Source organism: Anolis carolinensis, chromosome 5, assembly GCF_035594765.1.
Source record: "Anolis carolinensis isolate JA03-04 chromosome 5, rAnoCar3.1.pri, whole genome shotgun sequence".
NCBI classification, from domain to species: Eukaryota; Metazoa; Chordata; class Lepidosauria; order Squamata; family Dactyloidae; genus Anolis; species Anolis carolinensis.
This window is the reverse complement of record NC_085845.1, coordinates 166,130,603-166,143,221: the sequence shown is the minus strand read 5'-3', so window position 1 is coordinate 166,143,221 and position 12,619 is coordinate 166,130,603. Positions and strand designations below refer to the sequence as shown.

The 12,619-nt window shown below is 37.0% G+C and overlaps 1 protein-coding gene across 10 annotated transcripts in view; it reads left to right on the top strand.

Moving 5' to 3' along the window:
* anks1b (ankyrin repeat and sterile alpha motif domain containing 1B) overlaps positions 1-12,619 on the top strand; it is a 444,290-nt gene that overhangs the window by 90,648 nt on the left and 341,023 nt on the right. For all 10 annotated transcript variants that reach the window (XR_010006296.1, XR_010006295.1, XR_010006294.1 and 7 more), the window contains 2 exons: positions 1,217-1,357; positions 8,760-8,925. Coding sequence is in view for 7 of the 10 variants with exons in the window: in XM_062980966.1 (XP_062837036.1) it covers positions 1,217-1,357; positions 8,760-8,925 (307 nt within the window). In the remaining 3 variants the exon portion in view is untranslated. The remainder of the gene's footprint in view (positions 1-1,216; positions 1,358-8,759; positions 8,926-12,619) is intronic.

Below are 12,619 nucleotides of genomic sequence, written 5' to 3'. Positions count from 1 at the left end.
ATTGTAGATTCAGTCATGGTCAGTGGCCTGCTATTACACACACACATACAACATTTTTATTTTGCTAAAGCAAAGGACTTTACAGTTTAAAACGGTTTACTATCTGAAATACAGACTTTAAAAAATAGAATGGAGGGAAAATAAATGTAAATTGTAGTACAGATTCTTTCATACTGTTAAAATCATGAAAGAAACCATTCTGAAGGGAAAGAACTTGTGAGGTAACATAAGCTGTGAAGGAATATAATATGGTTTTGTGTCTTTATTCAGTGTATTTCTGTGATATATAATTTTATATTTATTTATGGAGTGATTAATAAATATATAATATAATTTGAAATATAATTTAAATAAAATCTGGTAGATGGTATACAATACAATAAAATATTTTTGTTTCCATCTTATTGATAATTAACTTGCTGTTTGGTTACCACCATAGGAAATTTTTAATTACCCAACTTCTCACTGACAAACCCTAACTTTCCACCTTGGCTGGTTAGCTACCTAGCATATGGCATCAAGAAAATTTTAAGTTTTCTTACCTAAAAATCGTAGACCATTTTAAAACCAAAATGATTCAAATGAATTTTAAAATAATGTCTGTTAATGGATGCTGCGTGCCTTCAAGTAATGTCTGACTTACGGCTACCTGAAGCAAACCTATCACAGGGTTTTCCTGGCAGAATTTGCTCAGAGGGATTTGCCCTTATCTTCCTCTGAGACTTTGGAGTTCATTAGACGGGCAGGGGGAAAGTTGGGGACAGTGGAGAAAACCTAATTTCATTCCTTACCCTCTTTCCCCATCATCTTGGACAGATGGTCATCCCATGTCATTTCCTGTCATTTCTCATGGTTTCCCTGCCTCCTCTCTGAGAAAACGGAGAGAAGATGTAGTGAAGACTGCATCTGATGAAGTCCTGAGCGTGTGTGATTTGCATGTCACCCAATGGCTGAGGACAGGAATTCAAACTCTGGTCTTCTAGTATTCTAATCCAATACTCAAACTGTTAGACCAAGCTGCTTTTCAAGGTGTTTGGTATGTGACAGCATTGCAATTTTAGGTGGGAGTGTTACATATAAATTCAACTGTACATGTACTCTGTTTTAACACATTTAAAATATTTTAATGTCTGTAATATGTTAAGAGAAGTAACATGCATTCTGTTAAGGTGCAACATAGCTGGTTTTTGGAAATTCAACTTTTTTGTATACTCAGAGGCCATCTTCAACTAATGTGTCACCAACTGAAGAAGAAGAAGAAGATGGAGGTGAAAATAGTTGTGGACCTACAGGTTTGTGGGAAGCTCTGACACCCTGTAATGGATGCAGGAATCTTGGATTTTCCAGTCTTACTCAGGTAATGTATGCCATATGTTCAGTTGACAGTAATATATTATGTAACATTGCATCTTTTACTTTAGTTTTTAGTATGCTTTTATTCCTGTTTTTTGTTCTTTCTCCAAAAACAAGTGATTATATTAGATCTCATTAAATCTTGCAATGCAATGCTATATGTACAGTCAGAACTTAATTCTATTATGCACAGTAGGACTTAACTCCTACAAAATTGAAAACTTAATAAAACGTTATTGAAAATTATTCTAATAGCATAACAGTATTGAATGAAATAAGTATAGAAATTGCCCAAAACTTTTGCAAATTATCTTCTTTGTCTCTAAAAGTTTAAAGGATGCAATTCTGCATGTATTAATAAGCAAATTCAGTAACGTTGTAAAGTTGACTACTTTCCATCTTTTGAGTTTTTTTATGTATGAGATAGTGGTCTTGACCTTATTCTTTAAAATAGTCAGCAGGCCTCTTATGATTCATGGCACCTATTGCAGAATAGTTTTCATTTATGAAAATGGTTTGACACACCTTGAGCTCTTTTACAGCTCTTTGTAAAGAGACTGGATTCTCTTAATTCCTCTCAACTCACTTTATCACATCACTATTTACATAGATTGACTGGGCCAGAACCCTTGTTTTATGGAAGATGATCTTATACAGTGGTAATGATACAGTGGTAAGGAACAGCAGAAAGCCCCTTCCTATTCATCTAGATTTTATCAGTGTTAGAGATTCTAGAAATATCACAAGTTGCATTAGCTTCCAGACACAAATCAGAATGCTGTTTATGAACTATAATGTGTAGCGTGTGTGCAAGGGATCTTTCTTGATGACTGCTCTCATGTTTTGGATCTTCCTATTGAAGTAAGTTAGACTGGATCCCCTGATGGTGATTTTCTGCTGAGAGGCAAGACTTTTTATTCAGGTGGGCTTTGACCAGACCCTGGTTTATGCAGGAGTATAGTTTAATACAATGGGTGCTGTATTTTTCTTTTACTGCTGTTGCTGAAATTGAATTTTTTAAAAAATATGACTGTATTCGTTCCATTCATTATTTTATTATAAGCTTTCTCCAATCTCAGTTGTGGGAGAAAAGTGGACTGTAAATCAAATAAATAAACAGGATAACGTATCTCTTTCTTTTCTATGGCTCAGTATTCTTATATAGTTATATCTTCTTACTGTATACTTGTTCAGCTTTTAGACATATTTCTTACCTTTCATTTTCATCCTTATACGACACTGTATTTTTTCAGTGTTTCATTCAAAGTTGTAGACTTTTTTGTTCTGATATATAAGGCCATATATTTTATTACTGTATTTATATTCTCTCTTTTTTACTTTTGTTACAGAATATATAAAAATCAAAAGAGCTGAATTAGTTTAATTTGTTATCCACTCTATTATACTTTCCTATAAGCTTCTAAAATAATATTCCCTTGGTAGGGATGTTCTGCATAGTGATGCTCCTGATACTGGAATGATAAACTGAATCTAATCACATGTTTTTCATCTTGTACTTTCTGTGTACAGAGTGCTGTACAACTCTTTAAACAATCAAATGTTAATAGAATTTAAACTTTCTACTCTTCTTCATATTCCTGCTGATTGTAGTGCTAAAACCTGTTCTCAAAAGATTACCAAATGAACACAGCAGGGATTTTTGGGGGTACATAGGGGTACTTCAGGAGGGAAGAAAGATTACTGGAAGCATGGTAATCCAGAATTACACCATTGCAAAATCTTATTTACTGAAATGCTATCGAAACACCATGGCAGAGTTCTCTGATCTCGGGTAATCTCTCTATGGGATTTGATGTTTCTCCTCCTCTCTTCCTAAAATTCACAGTTTCTCCTCCTCTCTTCCTAAAATTGCTGTGCTTCACTCTAGAAATGCTGCTCAGAAATCTGACAAAATAAAATATGTTAAAATGTATAAAAACAAACAAAAAACATTTTTAACATTAGCAAATACAACACATTTTGACCTCAATAATTTAAGGTGGGGGGATTAGCTTCTACTAAAAATTTCTATTTCTTTGACATTTGTACATCTGGTTTTTTATCTTATTTTTATACATTTAGAGAACGTAAGCATTTGACATTCCTGCTAAATTACTCTATGCAATGCTCACAGATGATCAAAAGTTTTCTTAACAAACATTTGCCATGGATTATTTCCCAATTAATAGTAATTAAAAAGGCCTTTATGAATGCCTTAATGTTTGGTAGGGAATATAAAAAAGCCATAAAAATAGAAAGCCATTGAAATGCATGTTGACATATTTTAGCTTAGAAAGGGAGTGATTCTGATTGGTCATGAAATGAAAAGTAGTGTCTAGGTCACTTTTTCTTTGGGGGTGGGTGGAAGGAGGGATATGAAATAAATCTAGATATTCCATGGCTCACAGTATAAGTGATATGGAAGGCAAACAAGGTTCTCTTTCTTTTGATTAGAAAAAAAATGAACTCAAGATTAGAAAAGTCATCTGTGCAATCCTTCCTCACATTTTGGTTTATTTTTCCCCCCTTTTGGCTATTTTCCCCCTGTTGAAATTTGAATAAGAAAATAACATATTGACTATCTGAGACTGATGAACTGCTATTTGGATCAGTAGAGGCATGTATCCTGAGACTTATCATATAATCATGGAATAATAACCTGTGACCACATGGGCCATCCAGTCTCTGTTTAAAAGCTCCCAAGGAAGGAGCTTTCACCACATTCTGAGGCAAAGAGTTCCACTGCTGAGCAGCTCTTACAGTCAGGAAGTTCTTCCAAAATGTTCAGGTGAAATCTCCTTTCATGTATTTGAACCTGTTGCTCTGATCCTAATCTCCAGGGCAGCAGAAAACAAGCATACTCTCTGTTCCTTATGACAAACTTTAAAACATTTATTTTATTATTTTTATTTTTATTATTTTGAGGTGGTGATTATTTCTCTTTTCATAGAAATTCCTTACTAAAAATTCCTCAGTCATAATTTGATTAAATAAATTAAGAATTACCAAATTAGGCAAAGAATTTATCTATAGCAGTTGCTCATCTAAAATAGGGTTGTTGATCATGTGGCCTCTGGGTCATCTCAAATTTTTTCATTTTAAAAGTGCTATTCCCCACTTTTCTTTTAATCAAAGTGCACCCATTACCTGTGGGTCTTGTTTTACAAATGCTTTTCAGGGCTCAAATTTATCATGTAAATAAGGTGGAAATATATTATATGAAAAATGGTGTTTACTAAATCTCTTTGTAAACAAGGGCACCCTAAATTAATGGATAGCTTGTTCCCAACATGGGTTTAGATCAGGTCCTTCAGCCTTCTTGGAACATGTGTTTGTACACATGACCACCAATTGCAGCAAACTATTCACAATAACAGACTGTTATATTAGCTATTTATAGAGACATTTTCCTCCAGAGCATAATTGTGAGTTTTTCACTCTAGCAAAGCATTCTCTAGGCTAGAGCTTTATTTTCTACAGAATAACAGAATTATACCCTAATTAGAAATGTTTTAACATCAGGCACACACACAAAAAGCTAGTTGCATTTAAAAGCCTGTCAGTTTTTCTTGTAAGATAAAAAAAATGACTCATTCCAAACAGGCCCAAAATTTGTGATGGGTTTTGGATTAACCTGAGGCATCCAAATGGTGCCTCAGGTTAGTCCTGATGACTCGAGAGTAAACCAGGATTTCCCAATTTACTCTGAATTTTAAAAACACCTGAAAAGATCTGGACCTTACTGCAAGTTCTGGATCTTTTCAGGTGTTGGGCCTGTGGGAATTGACTCCCGGGAACACCTTCTGCGATCCCAGGGGCCAATTCCCATTGCCATTCGGGTTCTAAGCATCCGAAGGAATGGAATAACACCCCTCTCAGCCCCCCATTTCACCTGTAAACTTAGCAGAGGGGTCTGGCTATGTCCCCAGGTCTCTCAGAGCTTTGGAGAGGAAAGAAAGAGGATTTGGAGAGGGGAGGGGAAATTTGCAAGTTTATCTTACATATTTTTGCAGCGTGCATCTTACAATAGAAGAAATACAGTATATCTTATATTAATATATTCTATGTACACTTGAAAAGTAAATGTTTCACAATACCTGTACTAAAATTATCCATTTTCATGGAATGTTAACAAAAATAGGTCATTAACATTTGCCAAGAACTTGTCAGACTTCACTGCTTATCCAGGGATTTTTATATTGGCACTTTCTAAAGCTTTTCTAGTTTCAAACGTATCTGTCTGTCTGTCTGGCTATCTATCTGTTACAGTTATATTTATTTATACCCTTCTTTATCTTTCCTGAAGGAGACTCAAAGCAGCTCGACATAAAAGCATTAGCATACAATTTAAAAATATAAATATGTAAACATTAAAACAATAAAGCACAAACAGCACTAAAAACACAGTTAAAATCTATCTAGTACAGGAGGCAAGATGGCTTACAGCAGATTAAAATGAAGTATGTATAGCAAAAAAACGCTTAAAAAATCAGTTTTTTTAGATCTCAAAGACCAATTATTTTAATAACAAAGTTAAACAGTTTAAAACACTTTCTAAACATGATAAAAATGATAAAAGCACAGCCCGCAACAGTAAATTTTCCTTCCAATACAAGAGCCAAAGGGCCCTAATTCCAAGTAATTTATGAGTTGGTTGTTTATTTGTTCAGTTGCTTCCGACTCTCAGTGACCTCATGGACCAGCCCACGCCTGAGCTCTCTGTCCGCCATCGCCACCCCCTGCTCCTTCAAGGTCAAGCAATCCATCTTTCAAGGATACCATCCATTCATCTTGTCCTTATTCGGCCCCTCTTCCTTTTTCCTTCCATTTTCCACAGCATCATTATCTTCTCCAAGCTTTCTTGTCTTCTCATTATGTGGCCAAAGTACATAATCTTTACCTTCCCTTCAGTGAGCAGTCGGACTTTATTTCCTGGAGTACAGACTGGTTTGATCTTCTCATGGTCCAAGGGACTCTCAGAATTTTCCTCCAAACCACAGTTCAGAAGTGTCCATCTTCCTTCACTCAACCTTCCTTATGGTCCAGCTCTTGCATCCATAGGTTACTACGGGGAATACCATTTCTTTAACTATGTGGACCTTCGTTGCCAGTGTGTTGTCTCTACGCTTCACTATTTTAACGGGATTGGTCATTGCTCTCCTCCCAAGAAGTAAACGTCTTCTGATTTCCTGGCTGCAGTCTACGTCTGCAATAATTTTCGTGCCTAGAAATGGAAATACAAAGTCTGTCACTGCCTGCACGTTTTCTCTCTCTATTTGCCAGTTATCAATCCGTTAGATTGCCATAATCTTGGCTTTTTTGATGTTTAACTGCAACCCACTTTTGCACTTTCTTCTTTCACCTTGGTTATAAGGCTTCTCAGCTCCTCCTCACTTTCAGCCATCAAAGTGGTATCATTTGCATATCTAAGATTGTTAATGTTTCTTCCAGCAATTTGTGGATACATTGAAAAATATCTAGTTTAATTTCAGTCCCCAAATGATAATAGAAAAACAAGCCATTGGAAACCATTATTATTCATAACAATGAGAGATCAATAAGTCCTGGAAGTAGACTAGCAGAATGCTCCTTACTGAGTCTTGATCATCACTGGACTAGTACTATTTTGACAGTCACATCCTTTTTCAGAGTTGGCTCTTAAATAGGTTGGAAGCTATGGCAACTGAATGTTTTGCTTATGTTGGAAACCACCGTGAGTCCTCTGGAAGAGATAGGGCAGTATATAAATAAAGTTTTATTATTATTTAAGCTGTGCATCTAGATGTGATCTCGAGAGTGCAAAATGGAAGGAGCTTTTCAAACTCTTCTCCACAATGTATGTATAAATTTGGGCTAGGCTTGGGTTGAGAGAAATGTGTCAGGAATTTTAAACTCCTAATAGGCTAAAAGCTTTACCAAATGAAAGTGCCTAGCTTAATTCCTTTGAAAAGTAATATCAACAGAGGGAAGTACTAAAATAAATCCCAGTTCTCATTCACTATGCTGATTTTACCTCAGGCTTCAGCAGGGTATAATCAGTGCCTGCTGGCTCCTTCAGGACAGAAGAAATGTTTCTCTTTTCAGTGGCTCAGTAGCTGTTTGAATGTGTGGGTGGTATTTTCTTTAGACTACCAAACCCCCCAGTTGACCTAACACTTAGAAATTCCACTTTGAACTCAAGAATTCATAGTATAATCTTTCTGTTTTATAGTGATACAGTATTCTTTTTTGCCAATATAATGGTCTAATTTAATAAATTTAGAGGACCATACCATTGCATCTATCCCACTTAAGCAAGCTTGCCAGATTGAAAACAAAGAATATGTTGGAAATAATTGCTCAAGTGGAATCTAACAACTGAGAAGGAGCATTAGTTTTGTATTTAGCCATCATATTGATTGGTTCTTGTCTCTGTTCCCTACCAAGATAAATAAATGATGCTATGATTAGAATCAAAGGAAGAAAAATAATTAAGATGTAATTATTAAAAAGATGTATTCACTAGCAATCTAATAGGAAAATAAGGTAGTGGGGGTCATCTGAAAACGAATGTTCTTTTGTCCACAATTTTCTGTGAGTTGGGTAACCAGCTACTAATTTTCACTTTCTTTTCCTTGTCAAACCACAAATTATCAGCTGTCCAATAAATAGCAATGTTTTAAACATCTTTATCTTTGATGAACAATAATAATTACAGATGTTTGCATTTAATAAACTATGTTGTAACCAGGTCTCATGAATCTTTTTCAATGTTTTAAAATGTATAATAATCCTTTCAAAAAGAGTGAATTCTCACTAACTCCTTTACATACATAGCTGATAATGTGGGACCAGCATAGAGCTCAGTGTCCTCTACTCAGATTATTTCTCCCTGCAATTGATTGACTGGAGCCCAAAGGTGCAGGAGGAAGACCCCCTCCAGCCCCCAATTTTCCCTTAAAATTTTATTTTAAAAGGTCAGTGGTCACCATAACTCCTCTCCTCCTGTCCTGGTGTGAGAAAATGATGCATGAGGAGACCCGGGGGGGGGGGGGGAGGGGAGAGAGTTTCCTCCTCAACCCTCCCATCTCCTCAGGTGTCATTTTCTTGTGCCAGGAAGATGTGATGAGAGGAGTTATGGCGGCCACTGATCTTTTAAAGTAGGTTTTAGGGGGAAATTGGGGGGCTTTTGGGTTGCAATTGGGATGGCATGTAGCCTCCCCTCGGGAAAGCCCAGCATTTTGCTGGGTGGGTGGGTGGTTGGGTATAGACAGGAACCCACGCTGAAGCAATTTATTTTAACCTGCTTTAGCGAGATTTAAGGGTTGTGTGGCAGCACCCTCAGTAATCCCAAAATACTAAAACTTTATTACAATATCCCTTTTTGTTGCCCAACTTCATTGTATGACTGTATTTCTATATTTCAGGAGCCATTTCCAAAGAAGAGGAGTTATACACTGGAAGCAGTGCCATCTTTTTCTTCTGATGCATTTCCTGCAGAAAATGAGAATGATCTCTGCGAACTTTTGGATATAGCAGTCACAAAGAAACCCTGTTCTTTAGAAATCACAAGAGAACCTTCATCAAAGACAGGTATAATTCACAGAATGTATCTTATAGTAAGTTAATATGTCATCAGTTTGGTTAATAATGTGTTACATGAGTTAATCAGAATTGTTTGATGGATCTGGGGATGCTTTCTGTTCACAGCAGGGAGCAAACAAAGGAAAGAAAGTATCTGCTTTTATATTACTTGTACCTCAGCTGTACTCGTGTTTACCTTTGTTTGCAAATTCTGAATTAGCTGTGAAACATGTAACAGCTTGTAACTATACCCCTATTGATACTGTCTAGAATTACTTTGTTTTGTGTTCAGCTTGTGATCTACCAAGACTCCTAGATTTCTTTCAGATGTATTGTCATCAAGTCAGGTGTCATCTATCTATCTATCTTCTATCTATATATAAAAGAGTGATGGAATCCCGGTGACTGACAAAACAACAAAACTAAACACCCCATAACCTCGAAAATTGACAGCACAACCCCTCATCCATGCCTCTACGTTCATACAACAAAAAGAAAAGAAAAATAAAGTCCTAATTAGAGGAAGAGGAATAATTGTTTTTATCCAATTGCTGCCAGCTGGAAGGCTAAGCTCCATCCACTTGGTCTCCTAGCAACCCACTCAGCCCAGGGGACAGGCAGAGTTAGGCCTCACTTAGGCCTCTTCCACACTGGGAAGGAGGGGAATTCCACACAGGAAACAATCAGGGCCAGCTAATACCTCCCAACAAAGTATTCCCATCACCAAAGTCTGGCAAATCCCCTGTTTTCTGAGGGCCACAGACAGTAGAAGCACATAAAATATCGCAAAGAACACCACTCTGAAAACAAGGGAATTCCAGATAGGAAACAATCAGGGCCAGCTAACACCTCCCAACAAAAACTTCACTCAGGGAGGAAGCAGCCAGGCTTTAAAGCTGCAAGGCCATTACATGCTAATCATTTTCCCTAATTGCAGCATTCATACTTGCCGCCAAAACACACACACACACACACACACACAAAATCAGAAATATTGTATATTCACAAGCTTTAGGAAATAATATCCCCTGATGGCGCAGCGTGTTAAAGCGCTGAGCTGCTGAACTTCTGGACTGAAAGGCCGCAGGTTTGAATAGGGGGAGTGGAGAGAGCCCCCACTGTAAGCCCCAGCTTCTGCCAACCCTAAAGTTCAAAAACATGCAAATGACAGTATGAATAGGTACTGCTCCGGCGGGAAGGTAACAGCGCTCCATGCAGTCATGCCACATGACCCTGGAGGAGTCTACAGACAACACCAGCTCTTTGGCTTAGAAATGGAGATGAGCACCAACACTCAGAGTCATACATGACTGGACTTAATGTCAGGGGAAAACCTTTACCCTTTACCTTAAAGCTACCACCAATTCCTCAATACTTTATTTCCCATACCACCATACTTCGCCACAGCAACGCATAGCCGGGCGCAGCTAGTTTATCCTATATCATGCTTTTTTCTGCCTAGGTGTAGCACCTTGCACTTCTCCTTCTTGAAATCCATTTTGTTAGTTTGGCCCAGCTTTGTAATCTGTTCAGGCCATTTTGAATTCTAATCCTGTCTTCTGGGATATAAGTTATCCCTTCTAATTTGGTGATTAGTGTTCAGGATCAGGAAGGTGATTCGCTTAATAGGAGAAGTGATTAATGGGTCGCCTCTCCAGTAGCATGCCACAGCAGTGATGTATGCTAATTATTTTGTTATGTTCATGCTATAAATCTTTTCAAAGAGCCGGATATACCTGATTCTGTTCTTTCAAAATAAAACCAGAATGTGCTAGATTAGAATGGTGAGTTTAGTGCCAAGTTCAGAGGCAGTTAATATGTTTGTGGTGCAAGGCATGGGTTCAGCCATGGGGTATTTGTTGGTATAGTATTAAGTTGATGTATCCTGGTATAAGTATTAAACTGATATATTTCAAAATAGTAGCTATACCACATCATTGCTTATTTTGTGTTTTCCAAGTTGGCAAGTAATGCTATATTATTAGGATTGCAACATATTATGTTGCTACAAGGTAATGGAATGATTACTTTCTGCAGTACAACTCATTTAATAGATATAGATATATCTTACTTTATCACTGGAGCCAGACTTTATTTACGTATGCAACAGTTTATTGTATTTCTGCTACAGGAAGCCTCTACATAAATACCTATTACTGCACATAGATGAGTATCACTAACATCAGAATATTTTGTGTGTTTGTACATGTGAAAATTACTTCATTTCAGATAGAAATTTTCACAGAATCCTTGCTATTAGAATTTTGTAGCTCACATTTTCTTTAAGTTAAAGTCCATTTGTCATACCTATTTCTGTCATTTCTATCCTGGCTTTTTCTAGATAAAAAAACATAAGGCAACATACAACAAATTTAAAACAAAGTACAGTGTTCCCTCACTACTTCGCGGTTCACTTTTCGGGGATTACCTCTTTCGCAGTTTTTCAATAAACTCTAAAAGATTACTATAAATCATAAAAAATTACAATTTACAGCCTAAGGAAGGGAGGAGGGAGAAGTCAAAGGGAGAGAAAAGGAGCCCAAATGGTAACGGGAGGAGAAGGAGGCAATTTATAAAGACTTAAAATAGTGAATAACTACTAAAATAATGTATAAATATTAAAATAAATATAGCGTCCCTACTTTGTGGATTTTCACTTATTGCTGGTGGTCCTGGAACCTAACCCCTCCAATAAGTGACAGAACACTGTATAATTAAAAACTGGGAAATGGAATAACATCCATAATTTTGAAATGAGTATAAAATATTTTACAACAACAACATAATAAAGATAAAATAACTTAGAACTGTAATCAATAATGGGGCACAAATTATTGTTTCTACTTCGAGCATAACAATGTAGTCATGTTTCATCAGATTTTGGCTAAGAAAACAATATTTAAAAGGATATAGGATTTGAATAATCTCAAATAACATTGATACAAGATAATTGGCCCACTAAACGCCATAGTGAAGTAGTGCCTTGCCATGGCATTATCTTTCAGCAAGAGACAATGCTGATAGAAACAGTGCTCCTGATAGGGTCTCCCATGACAGACAGGCTTTGACTGAAAACCAGACTGAGTGTGCCAAACAACTACTGAGCAGCAGAAAGTGGGAGGTGACACTGGTGGTAAATCTCTCAGAAACAATGGCAGGCACACCATAATTAACACTTGCTAGAACTGTGCAGAAAGTGGCATGAGAAACTGCTTTGGAATGTATTTTACTATGAAAACTCAGCAAGGAGGCAATCCAAAATGAAACAAGAGAAAGAGGTTGGATGGCACTCAGAGAGCCTACTGGGCTACAGCCGAGGACAAGAGCAGGTAGTGTTCCAGAAGCATAAGAGGTGGAAAAAAGAGAAAGTCAAGCTGCCCATCTATGCCCTTGTTGTGCTTTTTGGCAGGACCCCTGCCCCTGTGTTTTAAATTCTACAAAGCGCTCCACCATAGGCGGGTGTCTACAGTGTGCTTCGCATTGTGTGGAACCGATTTTGTTGTGGTTTAGATTTAAGAGCTCACTGAAGCGCATTAAGGAGTTTAACACATACTTTCCTGTGACTTTGCGTGATGTTTTTTTAAAGGCCCTAATTTATGCTACAACACACTTTGTTGGAATGTGTTCATAGCCCAAGCAGTTTGAAGTCAATTTCAAGCTGTATTAAATGGCCAGTTTATATGTTCTCATGGACTGCTAGAAA